Here is a 23,312-nt window from a genome sequence, read left to right on the forward strand (position 1 = left end):
AATTTTCGGTCCGTTAATTTCTTATGATATGAATTAAAATCTATAAAAACAATTGTTCGTTAAAACTTCTTAATAAGTTTTTTTTAAAAAAATTATTTATCGGTGGTGTTTACATTTATATGGCATAAAACAAATATTTTATTTTGTCATATTAGACATTTTAATGTAAAAATTTAATTGAATGATTTTATTGATACAAAAGTCAAAGTTAAGTGATTTTTTGATACAAAATAAAATTTAATGACTTTGCTAAATAAATTTCAAAGTTGAGTGATCTTTTGAGAAATTTGTTAGGGTTTTAACCCGATTTTCTTACCTTATTTGAAATTAATTTTTTGCTAAAAGAAAAACAAAACATTACCATAAATGTTTTTATTTTTTCTGAAAGAAAAAAAATATAATTTTCTTCCATATTTAGGTTATTCCTTCCTTAGATGAAATGTTTGGAATCATGTAATTGAAGTCCCCTCTTTCTCATATAAAAAATACAAGAATATTCACAATGTAGTCAATAAAGAGTTTTGTTTATGGGGAGATTTTCTCTCAATAGTTTTAATATTTTCTTGTTATTAGTTTTTCATATGTAGGTCAATTGGCTAAATCATATAATAATATTTTGATTTTTAGTGTAAGTTTTTGTTATTTGATTTATCAACCATATGATATGCAATTTGTATGCTTCCGCATGACACTCTAATTACTTTTGAACCCAACAAGTGGTATCAGAGCACATGGTTCAATTATCCAATGGTTGAACAAGAGTGAAGATGGGTTCAAGTGATTTCAAATCAATTTGCAACAAATTTGATGATAATGAAGATTTTTGTGCTACTACATGTGGAGAAAATTTTCAAATATATTTTCAACAATCCTGCTTCTCTATCCTTAAAAACAAAATCAACTTTCAACCCCATCAAAATTTTTAATGCTCGGGCTCCACTTTTAACTCATGTATCTTTACTTTTAACGCATGAGCTCCACTTTTAATGCATGAACTTCACTTTCAACTCTTGTATATTACTTTTAACGCATGAGCTCCACTTTCAACCATGTTCATCACTTGTAACACAGAGCTTCAATTTTTAACCCATATCAGATTTTAAGTCATGATAAGCAGTATTGATACATGAAGATTTTGTGAAGAACAAGATTATCAAACATATGAAGAAGGCGGATCAAGTTTTGTCAAGAAAATCCAGTCAAAAGGGAGATGAGAAATTAACTCTTTTTAATAGCACTCTGTATTTTCTTATACTTAATATAAAATACTCCTAAGACTTGTCACTATTTATAGATGAGATATTTTTTCTTATATTAAATAGATGAAGGTGGGATAGTAATATGGATAAATATTTATTTTTTAAAAAAAGTAATGCCTTAAAAGTTTTATAAATTATAAATAAAATAATAATCAAATAAAAAGTTAAGAAATTATAAAAGTTTCATAAAAACCTATTGCCACGTACATTCTACCACTAACCTAAATGTGAGAAATAATGCACAACAAATGCCACCAACGTGCAGCAGCACATCTTGACATTATAGAATGAGGCACTTTAATATAATATTTAATATTAAAATGCTTAATACTATACCCAACAAGACTCAAACGTGAAGTTTTTTGACGGAAATGATCAAAGAGGACCAGTACTATCAGTAAAAAATTACACTATGTTGTTACAAATTTGAGTGGTGACTAATTTTAAATAAATATATAGGGCAAAAGAGATACTAATCTGAAAAACAAAAAAGTGTTTCTACAATACAATAATTTTGGCCGGCCTGCGTTTAATAGTGAATGTCAAAGTGGGATGTCTATCAAATCTTACATTACAAGTGGGAGAGACACCAAATGAGACATTGACAGGATATATTAATAGCGACTTTGAATTGTTTTGTCACGTCGCCGTCGGTAATGCCAATTCGAGTGCAAATATCGCTATATACCTATCAACTAATTAAGGTATTAAAGGGCCGTTTGGTAGGCTGCATTAAAAGAAATAGTCCATGTATTATGTATAGTATTATTTAGTACGATATTTGATAGGAATCTGAGCCTATGTACAAAATTAATCCATGGATTAGTTATACATCCTACATGGTATTATAGGATGTATTACTAATACCTTCCATTTGGAGGTATTAGTAATACATAAGATATAATACCATGGGATAAGTCTATGTAAAGACAAAAATATCCCTCAAATAATTTTAACTATTTTGTTTATTTTCTTGTTTTTATGTTTTATATTTGTACTAGTAAATTTATTTAAATAAATTAGCTTACAAATTATTTAGAGAGAGTTGTTTGTTACTAAATAAATCCAATACGAATTTGAAATGTGAGTTATTAAACATTTACTAATTAAAAAGGCAAATATATCACTACATGACGTTTGTGATCTTATATATATATATGTGTGTGTGTGTGTGTGTGTGTGTGTGTGTGGTTTTCTAATTATTTGTATTTTGAACAATTTTTAAAAATTACATACATATTAAAACTATAACTTGCAATTTTTATGTGTAAATGTAGATGGTTTATTTAATTTTACCATTGTTGACCGTCTTTTCAATTTTAAAAGTAGATGGTTTATCTTTCTAAAATTGAAAATTGACATTTTGTGAGTGATCAATTTATTAAGATGACAATTTATTATCCTCAAATAATTCAAGTGAAAAAATAAGAAACATGACAACAAAATTGTTCTTCTCATAGCTAGTTAGAAGGCCATAAAAAAAAATATTGTCCGGCAATTATCTAATCTAACTTGACCCAAGTACATAATAATTCAAGGTATAATTGGAAAGAATATTTTTAAAGAGTTTAAATCCAAACACAAGATGAGGTTGGAAACAATGAACCAAACACTTGATAAAAATAAACTCTACATTACTAATCCCTACTACACTACTAATCCCTGCATTACTAATCCCTACATTACTAATCCTTGCGTTATTAATTTTTGTACAAACAACCCCTAAATAAATGAATTGGATTGAATTTGAATCAATATGGTTAATTGATTATGTATAACATATCAAATAAAAAATATTTCAAGATATTTCTCATAGGTCAATTTTTTTTAAAAAAAATTAATTTTCAAATAGGCTTAATTAGGTTAACTAATTAATTGTTGTAGTACCAGAAAGGAACTCGTATAGGCTACTTCCTTTTTTTTAGATTGTTTGGTCAATCTCTTTTGTTCGTTAGAGGCAACGTCCATGTCCCCCTCTAATCTTTTAAGTATTTCTACTTAGATATCACATGGTAGAGGTTTAGCCAAACTCCTCACACATGTAGGCTCACAACCTATTGGTGACAACTTTTAGTTAAGAAAAAAAAAACTCAATTTTCAAATTGGCTTAATTAGACGAATTAAGATGAATTGAGTAAAAAAATAAACATTAAAAAAAACCCAATGGATCCTAATTGAAGTGAAGATCAGTTGATGGCTATGTTGTCACGATCCAAAAATGGACGTGATGACACTTGTCTACTCCCATCAGACAAGTCAGCTTCAACCCAACGAAATAAAAGAAAAGCATAAAGATAAAGCAAGAACAAGATAATAGCGGAAAACTTATTCATTCTACAATAACCCCAAATCATGGTTGTCAAGTGTACAAGTCACTAATACATAAAGTACGGAAATAAAAATAAGTACAAGTTTTAATGTCTTTGTTTCTCAAATAGAAAAAAACCTAGCACAAAGGAAGGAGAGGGCCCGCTGGAATGACAAACAACTACCTCTCAAAGTCCTTCAACAAGACTCGAGTATAAGAGAAGAAGAGAGATCACACAGAACTGGGTTCGGAACCTACACAGGTGGAGAAGCAAGGAGAGAGTACCAAACAACACGGTACTCAACAAGCAACCTGATAAACAAATAAAATCTAGCTAGAAAACGAACACTCATTTCATTCCAACTGAACCTCCTCCAAACTACAACCTGCATAGAAATCAACCTAACCTAACAATGCAATACATAGATCACAACGTTTAACCACACAGTTCAATAGTCACAATTCAACAACCAAGATGTATCACAATTACAAGTAACAAGTAGATTAATCACAAATATCAAAATGCATCAAATCACAGTAGTCAACTCTTGCTAGAACCATTTTCCTTCGGCACAATATCACTAGCCGGAATCATTTTTCATCGGGTTTATATCACATCACTAGCCGAAACCATTTTCCTTCAACTTTATATCATATCACTTGCCTGAACCATTTTTCATCGGCATTATATTACTTGTCAGAACCATTTCTCATCGGTTTTATATCACATCACTAGCCGGAACCACCATTTTCGTTCGGCTATGTCACATGACTTGCCGGAACCATTTTTCTTTGACATAATATCACTAGCCGAAACCATTTTCTTTACTTTTATATCACATGACTAGCCGGAACTATTTTCCTTCGGCTTTATATCACATGTCTCATCACGGTGTACAACAATCAATGCACATAAGCAATTTCACACACCATAAAGAAGATACATCAATTAAAGCAATTCAAGTTTACCCTCGTTGGTCCCACTTAATCTTAAAATAATACTCCAACACATTTATGAGGAGAGAGAAAAATGTCTACTTTTTAAAGGGCAATTTGGTAAACATTTCAAAGTCTTCATTTATTTCTTAAACTCCGTGCCCGGTCAAATATTGCCACATAAAATGAGACGGAGGGAGTATTTTTTTTTAGGTTTCTCCCTTTTCAAAATTTAAGGAAGTTGATGGGTATAAGCACTTTAAAAGAGTTCAAGAAGTTAAAGTTAAGCTAATAAAGCTTAAAATAAAATACATTATGTTTGTCCTAATCTTTAGGAAGTAGTATAAAATATTTTTTTCAAAAAATAAAATTCAGTAGCACTGGAGGTGTTGTACATCATTACAAAAGTTTAAATACAACACATGGATAGAAACTATCCATCAAAGAAAGGGGCAAACAGCACAAAAATCAACTTATTGCCCATCAATACTACAACAAGAAGAGAAGCCTAACTAACAAAGTTTCACTTGGCTAAGAAATTTTCATATATATATATATATATATAATTTTTTCTTTACCCATTTAATATTTAATACAACAAAAAATTGTTTAACGGTGTTCCAGTGTTTGCAAAGCAATTATCAATTATCAATATTTTTCTACTATTATATATGTGTAATTATTATATCAACTATAATTTGATGTTGTACTGATATTCATATTGATCATTCACGAAAATTCATACTTTATTTATTCAAAATTATAATTTATTAAAGTATTAAAATATTACTTTATAAAATCGTGTAGATATTATGTATATGACTCAACATACACATATAAAAGTATGTGGCAACAGGCAAGCCTTAGCTAGGGAATATATATTTTTCTTAAAATACTCAATACATTAAGGGGATGGGATGTAAAAGCCAATCCCAAACTCATGTACAAGTCGGACGGTGACAATATAGATCCATCGACATTAATTACACAAAATTAGTCCCTTCGGGAATATCCGATAAAAATTATACAAAAATTAAATTATATTTAGGCTGATTATATGAACTATTTCAAAAGATTAACGGGGGTTGTGATGCAGTGAGACTGTTTCACCTTTAATCAGAGGTTTTGAATTTGAGCTCAGATCAGAATAGAGAAAATTTAGTTGAGAGTACCACCTCCAATATGAATGTCATGCAGTGCGCGATCCGAATTTAGTCGGAGCTCCAACGTGGACGCATGAACGATCCAAATAAAAAATAAAAAATAAAAACTAGTTCAAAAGTAAACAAAAGTTAGGTACGCAAACAAAGTCATCGCCATGAAAGACCAGCCAAAGGAGGTGGATGATGAGCTATTGCTGTGTCTGTTGCTGTTGCTGCCGACCGTCGTCGGGTGAGAACGAGCTGATGGGATCCATGTGGTGGTTGCAGTTCCACTTCCACTAGACCCACTACTACTAGACTTGGTTCCACTGCTACCAGACCCACCTCTTGCCTTGGTTCCACTACCACCAGATCCGCTACTTCGACCACTTCGGCCACTACTACCGCCCTTCGCAACGGTAGGTGTCAGGAGTACGCACATGATGATAGAAAGCACAATCACAACCTTCATAACGCTCTTCATTTTTTTCACTACTCCCACACCTTTTTATTATATACACTGACAGTGTAAAAGATATGAAAAGATTAAAAAAACAAAAACTTCTCAATAGTCAATACTATAAAGATTCTCGTTGTTCTTGACGTTGTTTGAGCTTGTTATTGTCTCTCTTTGTGTGTAAGAAAAAAATTTGAGATATATATGCTGAAGCAAACAAGCATGATTATGCATTTTTTGTTATAAAGAAGAAGGGAAGTCAATAATTGGAGTAGAACTTTCTTCAACACGGCTTGAAAGATTTGCCAACTTGAGAAGTAGAGAAGTCAACTGGAATTTGTAATTATATGATGATTTCATACAATTTTATATCCTTAATTTTCTGTCATTACATGTGCTACAAGACTCAAAGTGGAAGCATTTAATGGGAATGATCTTCTACAACTACTATACTATATATATTATTACAAATTTGAGTGGTGACTAATTTTAAATCAATATATAAGAATAAAATATATTTTTCATTTTAATTTGTTTTTCTCAATTAATATTTGAATGGTTAAATAGTATTTCTTTATTATATTTTTAAAATATCTTAAATTATAACTATCGTAATTTATAGTATATTTTATGTGATTTTTAAATATATGAATTTTATATTGAAAAAATTATATCCAAAATTGCACTAAATAGTACATTAATTTGACTTTTCGTATTTCAAATCAAACCAAACAAACTAAAATGGAGGAGTACCATTGTTTGAAAACTCGTCCAACAAATTGTTGTGTGACCTACATCCAAACTTTGTCAAATTCTAATTAATATTTTAGTAAAATAGTGTTTTTGACCTGGCGTTCAACAAATATTGGTTGGAACTTTTAATTATTTTGTCATGTGGGTAGTTCGAAAATGAATTTTTGTGGGAAGATCGTTAAAAAAGTGTACCAACTCAAATAATTGGGACTTGTCGATAAGAGGGGAGTTGGTTTGGATGGTAAATATTTCTCACCTTCAATTTTAAGATTGTGAATTTGAGTTAATGAAAAAGTAAAAATCGAACAAGCCATGACTAAATGTATGAAGGTATGAGAATGAGGGCTAATGAACAAGTCAAAAGTCAAATCACATTATCAAAAATTAAATTTTAATGTGTTAATAATGTGAAACAAAGAAATTTTCTTTTGATAAATGATAAGTAAGCATTTTATTACCAAAGAAGTTTACAGCTAAAAAAAAAATCGGTGTTGCCTTAGTTAATCCTTCCTGCAAAGTAAAGTATAATAACCTTACTTCAAGATTATATTTTCTCCCCTTTAATGGCTGACCTTAACCATTTGATAATGTTAGCAAATCAACACCCAAAGTAGTACTTGGAATTGGCAAAGAAAAATAAAGAAGTGCATTTGACTACATGAACAAATGGAAAGAAAAAAAGAGAAGCTTATCTGATGTGTCTGTGCCAAGAGTTGAGTGAAGTTTAGTCAGTGGTGAGTGACCTAATTTATTTACACTTAATTATAGAAATTGGAAGTTATTTGAATTGTAGTCATTAATTGGTGTTCTTAAGATTTTAATAATGTTAATGCTAAAATAAATAAATATAAGGAAATGTCACTACTAAATAAAGAGTGATTCCTAGCCTTCTGATTATGGGCCTATTGTTGGTCATTGAGGTACGATCTTCAAACTCAACTTTGATTCGATTTTTGGCAAATATTTGATAAGAGTATTTTTACTTATTGTACAAGACAAAAGAGTTTGTGGTTTAAATAGAATTGAACCTTACACCTCTTCTAGCTTAAACTCAGCTAAACCAATGGCAAAATGTATACTTTCTTTTGTTCATTTGGCTTATTTTGATTTAACACGGAGTTTAAGAAAATAGGAAATATTATAACTGAATTATCTTTAAATTTTGTGATCTTAAGCATATCATATAAAAATTTAAAATTTAAAATCTCTAAAAAAGAGTCACTATTTTTTAAAAAAAAAGAAGAGAGAAAGTAGATTAAACAAATTAGAATGTAGTGAGTAATAAATAGTGACACGGCCATTTCGAGAAATTTTGTGCACGGCATTATTGGTCAAGTTGATTTTTTAAATGTTTGGCTTTTTGTGCACCACATCTTCCTTATCCATATTGCTCAAGTTAGGCACATACTCAATTGTGTGTATATCCGACTCAATTATGTGTATTATTTTTGTAGATTTTAAAATTGTCGGTACCGACACAGAATGTGAGTCTCCTTCTCTTGATAAATATTTTTCTTTTTTTGCGGGATCACAATTGTTAAATGAGTTTCGAACATTAGAAGTGTTATTCCTCTAAAATAATCACAAAGGTGACCAAAGATACATCGAATCAAGAAAAAAATTAATAAAATCCGTGTTGTACCACTATTTTCTTTCTGTGACTTTCATAAATATCAAAGCAGATAAGCTACTTCAATTTGTGATGATTTTCAAATACATGTATAATTATTTATTTAAAGTTATATTTTATTTTATATTAATACTAACTTCATTTTTTAATTAAATAATCGTGTACGTATTACATGACTCAACATACACATAGAACTCACGTATTCAAGATCCTAGCATATTTTTAAAGATAAAACAATCAATACTCGATACATTAATGGGATTGGATGGGAAGTAAATAAACCTTGGGAACTCAATGCCTTGTACCCAAACTCTGGTACAAGTCGAACAGTGACAATACATATTTACATGAATTGCACAAATTAAATATACTATAGTTCAAAAGTAAGCAAAATTAAGGTAAGAAAACAAAGCCATTGCCATGGAGTACCAGCCAACGGAGGTGGTGATGGATGATGAGCTATTTTTGTTGCTGTTTGTCCTAGCATGATCATGAGCACGATCTGATGGGATGGATCCATACCCCCTAGTTCCACGACGACGCCACGCAACGGTAGGTGTCAAGAGTATGCATATGATGATAGAAAGTACTACAAGCACAACCTTAGCAACACTCTTCATCTTTTTTGTTAGCTCCCACTGGTTATGACTAGAGATCTGAAGGGATGAGAAATGTGTGAAGTATGTGAAACGAAGAAACTTCCTTTGTTGTTTTGTTTGATAAGGACATAGTGAAAGGAGATAAGGTGTGCCAAATCAGCACCTAAATTATTATTCGCAGTTGTCAAAGAAGAATAAGAAATGCTTTTTACAATATGAACAAATGGAAAGAAAAAAAACACTTTTATGTGTATGTGCCTAGCTGGAGTTAAGTGTTTATTTTCTTAGAGCAAAGTCTTAATATTATTAAGATATTCATCTAAGAATTTTTATTAGAATGACATTTCATCACTACTCCATCATTATATGATCAATTATATCATCAGTGCACCCATAACTATCATCATTACAGTCAACTATCATTATCACTAGCCATTATTTATAATTATTTCTAGACGCAGGTGTCTGTACTAGCACGAGTTCAATATCTATTTTTTTTAATTTTAATTAATGTGATATACATAGAATTTAAAAAGCTAATTAAATAGATTTTTTAAGTTGTTAATTATTGTTTGTTTGCAAAAATTTAATGTGAAGAGGTCCATTAAGATGTCCATAATTAAATTATTTTTTGTCATCGATCATTGATTTTTTTACTCAAAATAGTTACAAAATATAACCATATATTATCGACATTAAAAATAATAAAGTTATAACTAAAGAATATGAATTTAAAACTAAAAGTCATAGCTAAGATAGATCCTATAATTTTGAAAATATTATACACTAATTAAATTAAAATAGGACAAATTATTTTCTTTTTTCCAAATTACGTTGAAGCAGGCATGTCGACGAAAACATGCCTGCTTCAGCGTGAACTCTCTTATATAATAAGAGAAAATTACCAATCACTAATACATGATTGACAATCATCCTCACCATCAACTTTTACTATATAAGGATTAGATATCACTCGTAATGTGTTGTTACTATCATTAACTATCATTATCATCAATTATTTATGTACAACTATCACCAACTACCTAAAGAAGATTATAAATAAACTACGAAAGTATGAGTTTCATATCTAAAATTTTTTAACTAACATCACTTTTAAAAAAAGTTATGAACAAATAGTGGATCCGTACAACATAAATTTCTTTACTATTCCTTCCGTTCCAATTTATGTGACACATTTTGAATTTTGAGATTCAAACAAGTCTATTTTTTACAGTAAATTTTCATATATATTTTTAAATATTTTGGATTTTCAATTATTAATGTGACTAAGGGGTGTCAAATGGGTGGGTTGGGTTGAAATTGGAGATATTAAAATAAGTTGATATAGAAATTGATTGTCTTGACTCGCCCAAGTTTACTTTGGGCTCAAATGGGTTGGGTTAAAAATCGGGTTGGGTCATGACCCGCCCAATTTGACCTGTTTAATCTCAATAATTTAACATATTGTTATTTAACATTTATAACCACAATTTGAATTTCAACTCAAGAATATTTTTTAAAAAAAGTTATAAGTGGATAGATAAATCATAAAACATATAAAATAGATAGTAATTCATACATTACATGAATGCAAATAAAGAGTCTTAAAACGTCTTAGAATTGAAGATTAAATTGGGCACAATTGTGGATTCTCCTATATGAGTTTAGGTTTAAATGGGTTGAGAATTGCGATAGAACCCACTTCAAATTATCTTGAGCGCAACCATTAAAATTCTGGGTGGGTTGGGCGGATTACCTATTTTTGGACTCATTTTTACACCCCTAATTGATGACTACTACTTTTTACGTAGTTTACAAATACAAAAATTTTATTTCAAAAAATTTGAAGATTTTATGCGCAATTTCTGATCAAACTTAAACTGTTTGACTCTCGATAAACGAAATGTACCTAATAAATTGAGTGAATCCAAAATTTTTCTATAACCGCCTCCAAAGAAAGAAGTACCTACAACGGGCATGCATTTTGAATGAAATAGTAATATGTTTGAATCACTATGATATTCAGAAACCCACGCAAACTAATCTCATGAAAACGTGAACTTCTCTTGCGTAAGGCACAAATATTATTAAAGTTCATAAATCATATATAATAATAGAAAGCAGAAATGGTGAATTGAGGTGGTTAGACTTCCGTATCTTAGCCACATGGGTGGATATATAAATATATTTCCTCCACTTCCGCAGCGTTACGTTCTATCATTTTTATTTTTCATTTTCTGGCCACGTTACGTTCAACAACTCCTATGGTCGAGATAATGCTCTTCTAGTCTAGAGAATAAATATGAATTGGCCAGCATAATTATCTTTAAGTCTGATACCATGTCGTGTGCAATCAGGCCAGCCACAAGGTTGAGCCATATAGGGTCCAAAATTTTGGGAGCTTTGTTATTTGATTCGATGTTTGATAATTATATTGAATTTTCTGATGATTCGATTTTTGAGACAAGCGCAAAGTTAATTAAAGAGAAAAACAATCTCTAATAAGATTTTTTTCATTACAAAGCTCGAATACAAAACTTCTAATTAAGAAAAGATGAGACCCAACAAATTTTACTTATAATAAATTATAGTTCAATTTTTCTTTTAAAAATTATTGAGCAAAAACATAAAACCTCCTATTAATTAAAGTTCACTATAGACCATCGATTTTATTTAGCCACCCTTGTTTGCGATAGTTCAAGGTGTACAATGTATTGGATTGGATATGTGTGTGTGTTAAATGCATATAGACACACGTAAATTAGAAGACATAGCTAGGATAAATTGATTTTGCATGTGACTTTAATTGTAGCTGCTACCGTCTGTGACGGCGAGATAATTTGATACTGCACATTCACAACTCATTTTTGTGTATCTTACACCAATTAATTTTATTCTCACGATCAAATAATATTGATCGATCACAGTTAAGCAAAATCTCCCACATTGCCAAATTCATCTCTCTATATATATTCACGTCTTTTTCTCTATTTCCAACATATTTCCCAACAATATAACACGTACGAGATCAAATAATGGAGGTGTCTATTTGCAAAGGCTTTATACTGCCCCTTTTAACAATTGTTTTATTCATCTCACTATCACAAACAGCCACAGCTGCTAATGAAGCCTACACAAACTTCATCAAAACTAAATGCAACGTCACCACATACATTTCCCTTTGCCAAAAAACACTAATTCCCTATGCTTCTTCAGTGAAAACCAACTCCACAAAGCTATGCAAAGCAGCTCTTGATGTAACCATAAAAGGCGCAAAAAACACCTCTACTACTGTCTCAACACTGAAAAAACAAAAGGGAATAACCCGAATTGAAGCATCCATAATTAAAGACTGCATAGAAGATGTGAAGGATGCAGTGTACGAACTGAAGCAGGCTGTTGATGCAATGGGACATTTAGGTGATAAAGATAAGGAATTTCAGTTGGCTAATGCTAAAACGTACGCGAGTTCTGTAATAACAGACGCGGATTCGTGTACCGATGGGTTTTCTGGCCGGAAGGTAAATCCAACTGTGAAGAAAATGATAAATAGTAGCATGGCAAATATTACCAAACTTGCCAGCAACGCCTTGGCGCTCATTAACCATCTTTTTTAAAGACATTTTAATTATTCAATTGTGTATTTAAATTCAGACGTCTAAATTTTAATTAAAAAAAATAAAGCCTAAGTTAGGCTATTGTGTGGGAAATTGTGTGATGATGGAGTATGATCTAATCAAAGGTAGTATTGTATACCTCAGCCACAGTAAGATTATATATATTGCTCCATTTTAATGAAAATAACCAAATTGACCTCTGAATGCCCACCAGACATATCAAACGGGAATCTTAATTATCTCATGCTTCCTGAAACTATAAATTAAAATTCACAGAAAATAATAATTAAGATTGAAATTAATATGAATTTATGGATCTTGTAGCTTGATCTTAAATTTAATGAATTTTTATTTAATTTGGGTTTGAATTCAAGGGTTTGATGCTTGATCTTGAGTCTTTGTCTTGATTTCTGAAACTTGTAAACAAATATACTTGAATGCTTCCATAAGTTATCCCTGACTTCTTGTTAGAATTTTGGTCATTTTCTGAATTATTAAAAACTCTATTTATCGTACGTAGTATATAGGATGAAAGAGTTTTGACAATGACAAGTACACTTTTCAGCCCATATATAAAATTTAAATGACATGATGGTATTTGATTGATCGAAACATGTTGCAAGACACATTTTCATTGGTCTTCTAGACACACACATCTGGGAAAAAAAACATCCAAACTTTTCCCTGCCAACTACAAAAAAGAAAATACCATCAACCATACCAAAAAAATTCAGCACTACAATTCACGGAAGAAAGAAAAAACAACTTTGTGGGTGTTCTATCGAGTTTCGATCAAGATTTTGCGATACTTGTTTTCTTTATTTAAGGTTCAACTTTGCCTTATCTCTTTAATTTAATCATAAAATTTGATGTAATTTTATGATAAGTTTTCTTATATTTTGTTTTATTCATAATTTGATTGAAATGAATAATTTATTAGTTGTTATATCTCTGTTTAATGAATGAAGTTAGTTTTAATCGGTGATTATTTTATCTATTTATTTATTTTTATTCGTGAGTTGTGATCTCTTAAAAATGAATGGGTCATGACATTGTCTACATCTTGGTTTAGATAATAATGATAAAGTAGGTATAGTTAGGCTAAAACTAAAATAAAATTATTGGTGTTTTATTTTATAAAACAAAAAATGAGATTTATTTTTTTACAATTCGTTATTGTTTTGTTTGATTCGAAAGTGTATACTTAATTTCGACAATAATTTTAAGAGTAATAAAAATATAAAAATATAAAATAAAAGGATATAGAAATGATGTCAGAATTAAATATTGAACCCTCAACATTTGGATTTATTTTACTTTATTTGGTTTTATGTATAAAGGAAAAATATTTATTTTTGACTAGATGAGTTTTAGGTATGTTAAAAATTATTTGTTTCAATTAAGAATGTGGTTACACATCTTTTTTGAGACAGTAAAAGAAACTCAAGGATGCGGTGACACACCTTGTTCAAAAATATAAATAACTTTGTAACGATCTGATTCCGTCGTTAGGGAAAAGCCAATAGAGAAAGAGTTGGGTCAGAAAACTTTTCGTAGTAACTTGGAATTTCCCAACCTAGTCCAGATTTGGATGAAATCGGAGTCAGTAAAGTATAGGGAAATTTGGTAACAATTGGATGATTTAATTATGATTTTGATTATATTACATGAGTGGATAGCTAAGACGTTAAGGAACCGTACGACTTTACGGAATCGAATTCGAGAGAGTAGAACTCCCGAAAATGATCTTAGCGTGAACGGGTGGTCTTTGAACGTCAAGGGTTGAAGGTGTGTTGTGAAATGGGGGCTTGGAATTCAAATTCCAGCATTCTGTCTCTGTGCATGCCGCCGTAGCGAAATTGATGCCGTTGTAATGGGGCCGCTGTAGCGGGATGGGTCCCATCGTAGCGGGACAGACATGAGTTAAATAGGGTAAAACCCCCCAAAAACGTTATTTTCTGCAAAAGTTCATTCTTGAGAGCTAAGAAATGACCCAGGGCTATTTCTTGAAGGTTTTCCACCTCTTCTAGCACTAAAGGTAAGGATTTTACTCCCCTAATCCATTTTTTTATCCGTAGAATGTAAATTCATGGGTAATTATCGATGGGGGAGGGTTTGATCTGGGAATTATGGTGGAAAATCCCTAATCTAGATATGGGGATCAAGAGTTTGGTCTAGGGTTATTGGGTTTGTTATAATCCGGATAATTAGACCTTTGATTGTTGATCCTTGCGTATGTATGCGAATGTTGCATTATTGATCACCCTAACCGTAAATGAGGATAATTAATTAATTATATGCCATGAATCACTTCTTGTTGTATGATTGTGAGAATATACATTGTGATTGTGGTTTATTGAATGGATCGGGTGTTGCGTTTTCGACACACTAACTGGGATCGGTTGCCACGTTCTGACATAAACATTGGATCGGTTGTCACGTTCCGGCATAAACATTGGATCGGGTACCACGTACCGGTACGCTAACAGGTTTGGGTGTGGGTTCCATGAGAGGACCATTGAATTGGGTTCTGTGAGAGGACCATTGAATTGTGTTGTGTATCTACTTATGTTGATTTCGTTCATATCTAATGGTTATTGAGGTTGAAAGATTGTTTGTTGCTCTAAAATGATAACCAATGGGTATAACTGAGAACATGGAATGCTAAATTGATCTTGAAAAAATGACTAATATTGTATATGTTTGGTATATGTCTGTTTTATAATGTTGTGGTTATTTGCATGTATTTCACTTATTAGGATAGTTGTGTGATCCTACCAGTACACTATGGTTGTGTACTGATATTGCACTTGCTTGTTCTTTGTTAAGTACAGGGCATCTTCAGGTGGCTATTGATAGACCTCAGCTAAGTGACTATTGAGCGTGATCGTATTCAAGGGTGAGCTAGTTCTTTCAGGCTGCTATGGATCTCTCTTGTTTAAGTCCACTCTTTCCGGACTCATACTATTTGTTTAAGGTGTTTGTTTAGTTTCGGGGTTGTACCCTTTCTTAGACTTGTCGTTGGTAGAGTTTTGGTACATTGACTTTCAGGTTCTAGGGTTGTTCTTCCGCATTAGTTTGGCTAGTTTGTTTAAACCTTTGGAGTTTATGGGGACTCCATTTTATTATCATTTAAACCTGCTTCTGTATCTTTAAATGCATAGTTTTTGGTTAAGTTGTTTAGTCTGGGTTGTAGTAATGGTTCTCCCATCGGAGGGTTAGTGTGGGTGTCAATCACGACGGTGTGGGTCATGACAAACTTTTATTAATTTAAAGTAAGACTTATAGACAATTATTAGGTGTGATGCGAAGAAGACAATTATTTCTCTAAATGTCAAGACCAAGAATACGGTTACGCATACCAAATAAAAAGTTCAACAATAAAAAATGCAAACAAATAATGTCTGAATTAATGTATCAAGAAAAAAGTCAAGTATAGATCAATAAAAGCGACCGTGCTAGAATCACGGGACTCGAGGGATGCCTAATACCTTTTCCTCGATCAACAGAATTCCTTACCCGAATTTCTAGTTCGCAGACCAAATAAAGAGTCATTTCCTTTTGATTAGGGATTAAACAAAAAAGGTGACTTAGACACCATAACTCAATTTCAAGTGGCGACTCTGAAAATTAAAATAATCCCTAAATCAATACCGTCACTTAAATTGGAAAAACCTTATCCTTGTCCGCAAAAAGGGGTGTGACACATTTTTTTTATATATATATATATATATATATCTTATCAACTTGAAATCTTCCACAATTGCATATTTATCTTTCAAGGCAAATAATGTATTTTCTTCTAGAATCATAGACAGAATAAAGATACTCAGATGATGCAACAACATGTTAACATTAAAGAAATTGGTGATACATTCCATAAAACAATTATTTCTATGTATCAATCACAAACAATCAAACAACTAACTTATACTTAATATCAAATACAAAATATAAATATAATCTGATACATACTCTCATTCTTGAACATTTTGATGCTTTTACAAAAGGGAAAAGGGATAAATATACCCTCGAACTATCATAAATGGTAAGCAGATACCATACGTCATACTTTTTGGACATTGGTTCCCCTACCGTCAAAAAACTAGAGCATATATACCCTTCATACTAACGGACATACACGTGTCATAATTTTATCCATCGACCCGACATTTATGAAATATCAAATCGACGGATAAGATTGCACCACGTGTCCCTATTTAGTCTTCCGTTAGAGTGAAGGGCATGTATGCTCTAGTTTTTAACGGCAGGGGCACCAATGTCCCAAAAGTATGACGGAGGGTATATACATACTATTTATGATAGTTCGAGGGTATATTTGTCATTTTAAATGTATAATGTATCATCTATAAAGTATAGTATTTCACAAACATAACAAGATACAAAAATAGTAATGTATCATGCTAAACATTTCATCATGATACAATAATTTAAATTAATACTATATGTATTTGATATATAATAACTATCACACAATAATGTGTCGAACTCTAAGCAAACACTTTACGTGTAAAATTTACTTATTTAATGTATCTAATTAATAGGAATACAATACTTATCAATTTATACAAGAAAGATAAATACTAATGTATCACGATATAGTCAATATCGATAGAGGAAGAAAGCGTCACAGAGGCGGTGGCGGCCGCACGAAAGGAGATGCTAGGAGCCCTCAAAGAAGCTCAAGAACTTCTTCAAACCCCTAACAATGATAGTAACAAGACTAGCAAAGATATTCATGATGTATCTTCTCAAAATTTTCGATAATTTTGAATCAAAATTGAAAGTATCTTCAATGAACTAGGAGAAGAATTTTGAATCTCAAATTTTTCAACAATTTGAATCAAAATTCAAAAGGATCTTCAACGAACTGGAAGAAGAATCTTGAATCTCAAAATTTTCGACAATTTTGAATCAAATTGAAAGGATCTTCTACGAACTTGAAGATTCAAAAGGAATCGTTTGTCCAACAACAATTCCATCACTTTAGTATCCTTCATAACTCACCTCACTTACGTTCAGAATTAATGTATTCGGATGTTGACTTATGTATCGAAAGGTACAAATTTTAAGAGATTATTGTAATTAAAAAAAGAGTAAGAATAGGATGTAATTTACTTTTTACACTATGAGATTTATGTAAGTTATACAAAAATAAATAAAATGAAATGATCCTAGAAAATAATAGGCCAACTGGCATAGAGTTTTATATACTCCCTTTTCTAGTTCATCTTAGTTATTACAAGTCATTGATGTTGGAGATGCATTAGAAATAATTAAAACATTAATAACAAGGTAAAATAAAGGGATAAGGGTCTGAAAAATATCTCAACTTTGGTCGGATTTGTTGTTGCGATACTAAACTTTCATTAAGGACCTATTACCTTCCTAGACTATTTAATACCGTATTTTTTACCCCCTGAACTATTTAATAGTGTATTTTAAAGGTATATATGTGCCCACGTGGACACATTACTATTTATAATTTTGCATTATTTTTTATGTCCACGTGGGCAAATATATATGTTTAAAATACGGTAATAAATAGTCTAGGGAGGTAATAGGTCCTCATTAAAGTTTAGTATCGCAACAGTAAATCCGACCAAAATTGAGGTATTTTTCAGACTCTTATCCCTAAAATAAATACAAAACATAAAATATATTTTAATTTAAAAAATTAAAATTTATTTACTCTCAACATAATAGATTTGAGGTACGTACCTAACATAAATGGCTCTAATTTGTCGAAATGCTAACTTAAAAAATTGCTGAAATGGATCAAATCTCGATATGAATAGATTTTTTTAATTTGTTCACACAGGCTGGAATGAGCTCCACTTGAAATTAAATAAGGTTTCTTCATTTAAGAAATATATCCATGACCCTCTTCACATGTGTTAAACGTATATATATATATATATATATATATATTACTCTCTTCATTTAAAAGAAAATAAGTTAGTTGACTTCATACGAAGTTTGAAAAATAAAGTAAAACTTTTAATCTTGTGGTCTCAAATGATAGTTATATCAAATGTATTAAAATATTCTTTAATCTTATGACCTTAAATATGTTGTGAAAAGTTGAAATGAAAGTACTGCCAAAAAAAAGGAAATGGGTGGTTTAAAAAAAACATATCAAAAAATGAAAGTAGGTAATTCTTTATAAAAAACAGAGGGAGTACTATACTCTATTTGTATCGATTTATGTGATGATATTTAACTTGATTTGAAGTTTGATTAGAAAAGATTTTTATAACAAAATTAGTCTAAAATAGGTTATAGATATATGTTAACTATAAAAAAAATTCATTAAAAGTAAAATAGATATTTTAAAATTTTATTATTACTTTATCTGTTCACTTTTCCTTGTCATATTTGAACTTGACATACTCATTAAGAAAACAATAATTGACATGACTATTTTATCAAACTATCCCTATTAATTGATGTTTAGTTTTTTATATTGAAAATCGATTTGGGGAATAAGTAATTAATGTTAAGGGTAAAATATGAAGATTTTTTTTAATCTTTGTTTGATATGTTGGAAGTGACAAGTAAAAATAATAATTTGATTTAAAAATAATAGACAAGTAATATTTTAATATTTTAAAATAATTTTTTACTCTCTGTCTAATATTAGTTGTTCATTATTGAATTGACACAAAAATTAAGAAACAGTAAATTATAGGGATAACTTTACCAAATCACCCTTATTAAATACTCTCTCCATTTCAAATGAATTGAATTGTTGAGATGTTTCATACTTTTTAAGAAAAGAAGATTAAGACATAAATTAGGCATAACTTTTGATTTTTACCCTTATTAATTACTCCATCCGTCCCATTTTACATGTCATCCCTTTCTATAAATAGTTGGACCACAATACTTGTCATTTTATAAAATTTATGCATAAATTACCATATTTTGCCTATTATACCCTTGATAGAATAGTTAATTAATCTTGTCATTTATTAATAAAGTTGACTTAAGAAAACATTAAATAAGGATAGAAGAGTAAATTTACATCATTTCTTAATGCAAGTCCATAGTAAAAATGGGACGGAGAGAGTATTATTAAATTTATGATTAAAATAACTAAACATTAATAAATAACTGATTCCAATACTAACTAATTAAGGGTAAAATTGGAAGAACATTCTAAAAATAGTCTTGAGAATTGAACAATTAAGTTAATTTGAAAAATAAAAAATTTATGAATAATTCAATTAATTGAAATGGAGGGAGTATAAGTCATTTAAACATTAAAAAATGAATAGTACTTAATAGCAAGAATAAAATAGACACTACATGAAAAAATATTCATTAATTTTATAAACTGTACAAGTATTATTGGACATCTCAAAATAGTTTAATGAATAAGTAAAAAGAGTCGGGAAGAAAGTACTTACCAAAATATATATATATAATGAGGAGAAAGAAAAGTGGCAAAGGGAAAATGTTGCACCAACTCCACCTATAAAAAGCTTAACTAATTTCACCTACTCTTACAATAGGCATGGACCATCAAACATCCATTACTCCTCCCGTTCTCATCTTCCCTCTCCCTTTACAAAGCACAATAAACTCCAATCTACAATTAGCTGAGCTCTTATGCCTTGCTGGCCTTAGAGTCACTTTTCTCAACACAAATCACAATCAACAACGTCTCGTTGGTAACTCCAATGTCGAATCTCGTTTCAAACAATATCCTGGATTCCGATTCCTTACATTATCCGATGGCCTCCCCGATGACCACCCGCGTTCGGTCGAACAATTCGGAGACATTCTCAGCTCCTTGCAGACCATGGCTGAGCCTTTACTCAAACAAATGCTTAGCGCCCTTGTTAAGGAGCCAGTCACATGTGTGATATTAGATGGCCTGTTTTATTATGGTGTGGATATTGGAAATGAGATGGGAGTTCCAGTTATTACATTTGACACTATTAGTCCTTCCTGCTTTTGGATTTATCTTTCTCTGCCCAAACTAATTGAGGCTGGAGTTCTTCCCTTCAAAGGTACTTTGTCTCCCTATTGACAATTATATGTATCTCCTCAGTTTATTTTCTCCGTTTCTGTTGTACTTATTAAAATTAGGGGAAAATGGCAAATATATTCACGAACTATCGTAAATGGTATGTAGATACTTTCCGTCATAATTTTGGGACATTGGTGTCCATGTCATTCAAAAACTAGAGCATATATATGTCATTCACTCTAACGGAAGACTAAATAGGGACACGTGACACAATCTTATTTGTCAATTCGATATTTAATAAATATCGGGTCAATGAATAAGATTATGACACGTGTATGTCCGTTAGTATAAAAAATATATATATTCTAGTTTTTAGACGGCAGGAATATCAATGTCTCAAAAGTATAACGAAGGGTATATCTACACCATTTACAATAGTTCGGAGTATATTTGTTTTTTTTCCCTTAAAAAATATATATATGCTTTTTAAATAAGAGGTATAAATAACACTGTTTTACTTAAGAAATACTCTATTAACATAAAAAATATGCATTTAATTAACCTAGGAAATTTAGTACTCCTTCCTTTTTCAAAAAGAATGATTCAAATTTTTTTTTAGTTTGATTAAAAAAGAATGACTTCTTTCTTTTTTTTGGCAACACTTTAAGTTTAATTTTTCACTTTGCATGTTTAAGACCACAAGATTAAAAGGTATTTTGGTATATTTGACATAACTTTAATTTAAAACTACAAGATTAAAATTATTATTTTTTTAAACTCCATTTCAAATTAAACTAGATAATTTTTTTTTTAAAACAAAGGGAGTAACTAATTCATATTCATTGATCAAATTAATAAAGAGGGAATAATGATGATTTCTTTATTATTTTAGCTTTCACCTTCCCCAGTAAGGCATGCACCCTTGTCTTCTGCTGCCTTGGTCAGTGTTCCCAAGTAGGCATTAAACTATCAATTAACTTTAAAATATTATTTGCTCCACTTTTAAAGAAAGGAAAAATCAGAAATACTCCATGCTCCTTTTTAGTTGTCGAGAAAGTTATTGTATTTTTTAAACTTTAATTTTTAGCAATAATAATTCTAGAATTAAGAGAGGATATAAGTGGATAAAAATATATAAATCAGGTTATATTTTTAATTAACTTTTTCTTAAAAATTATGCAAAATGACATTTAAAAGAAAATAGTAGAAATTACGATTGTAAATTTAACTTCATATTTATTTGTTTAATTAGGAAACGACTTGGATGCATTGGTAACACATTTACCAGCCATGGAAGGTCTTCTTAGACGACGAGATCTTCCACACTTTTGTCTTTTAGATTATAAGACCGATCAAAATTCTCAAGCCGTTTTTAAGGAGATTGAGCGACTCCCAAAAGCCCATGGGCTCATATTAAACTCGTTTGAAGATTTAGATGGGCCTTTTCTTTCTAGTGTCCGTTCTTACTTTCCTAAAACATATGCAATTGGACCATTGCCCTTGAACTTGAAGAGTAGACTTGCTGCTAAAGCTACTCCACTATTGTCATCCTCAAATAGCTTGTGGGAAGAAGACCATACTTCTATAAAATGGCTCAACGCGCAATCCAATGGATCCGTAATTTATGTAAGTTTCGGAAGCCTTCTTGTTGTTTCAAGAGATGAGATGATGGAATTTTGGCATGGACTAATGAATAGTAAAGTTAAATTTTTGTGGGTCATGAGGCCTAACATGTTGAAGGGAGATGTATCACGTGATCAATTTATGAAGGAACTTGTTGAGGGTTCCAAAGGAATTGGTTACATAGTGAGTTGGGCTCCACAAAAGATGGTACTAGCCCACCCATCCGTTGGTGGGTTTTTAACCCATAGTGGATGGAACTCGACACTGGAAAGCATTATTGAAGGAAAGCCCATGATATGTTGGCCTCAATATGTGGATCAAAGAGTTACAAGTAGACTAGTAAATGAATTTTGGAAGATTGGGTTAGACATGAAAGACATTTGTGATAGATTCGTCGTAGAGAAAATGGTAAAAGATCTTATGGAAACAAAAAAGGATGAGTACAAGAAATCGGTTGAGAAATTATCAAAACTGGCAAAACTAAGTGTTCAAGAAGGAGGTTTATCGTATAGTAACCTCGACTGTCTCATCAATGATATCAAAGGGTTAACTAGAACTGTAGAGAATGGGAAAATGCATAACAACGTCACAAGCTACTAGAGAAAAGAAATGTATTTGTGTTGTTTTTGTTTTCTTCTTCAACTTTTGCTACTTCGTTTCCTTCACATTTTATTAATGAAAAATTGGTTTGTAACCTTCTCTCAAAGTTTAATAAACAATGGATGTGAAGCCTCAAAATAAAGTTTGTGAAATTTTAAGGTTTGTTCATGTTGAGGCCAACGCTTTAAAAAAATATTGAATGGTGCATTTTATTATGCAGCAGCCACAAGCCCACTTGTAAGCATCAGATTTGAATTTTTTTGTGTTACTAGGGTGAATTGTTCAAAATTTAAGATAAATGTCAAAAAAAAAATTATAGCTATTCGTTTCTTTAATAAAGTTTACATTTTTAAGAGATAAATTACACTATTTTTAAGAATAACTTGGGA

At 30.8% G+C, this 23,312-nt stretch overlaps 3 protein-coding genes across 3 annotated transcripts; 2 read left to right on the forward strand and 1 right to left on the reverse strand.

The window, feature by feature from the left end:
• Positions 1-5,778: 5,778 nt before the first annotated feature.
• Positions 5,779-6,129, reverse strand: LOC107057823 (sericin-1-like). Its single transcript, XM_015302822.1, has one exon. The coding sequence runs from the start codon at positions 6,127-6,129 to the stop codon at positions 5,779-5,781; it is 351 nt and encodes a 116-aa protein (XP_015158308.1).
• Positions 6,130-12,100: 5,971 nt separating this feature from the next.
• On the forward strand, positions 12,101-12,784 carry LOC102596286 (21 kDa protein-like). The gene has a single exon (XM_006362060.2). The coding sequence runs from the start codon at positions 12,120-12,122 to the stop codon at positions 12,699-12,701; it is 582 nt and encodes a 193-aa protein (XP_006362122.1). The 5' UTR covers positions 12,101-12,119; the 3' UTR covers positions 12,702-12,784.
• Positions 12,785-20,170: 7,386 nt separating this feature from the next.
• Positions 20,171-23,029, forward strand: LOC102593314 (7-deoxyloganetic acid glucosyltransferase-like). The gene is made up of 2 exons (XM_006362053.2): positions 20,171-20,740; positions 21,953-23,029. The coding sequence occupies exons 1-2, from the start codon at positions 20,242-20,244 to the stop codon at positions 22,921-22,923; spliced, it is 1,470 nt and encodes a 489-aa protein (XP_006362115.1). The 5' UTR covers positions 20,171-20,241; the 3' UTR covers positions 22,924-23,029.
• The last annotated feature ends 283 nt before the right edge of the window (positions 23,030-23,312 follow it).

This window comes from Solanum tuberosum, unplaced genomic scaffold (genome assembly GCF_000226075.1).
Source record: "Solanum tuberosum cultivar DM 1-3 516 R44 unplaced genomic scaffold, SolTub_3.0 scf00376, whole genome shotgun sequence".
NCBI classification, from domain to species: domain Eukaryota; kingdom Viridiplantae; phylum Streptophyta; class Magnoliopsida; order Solanales; family Solanaceae; genus Solanum; species Solanum tuberosum.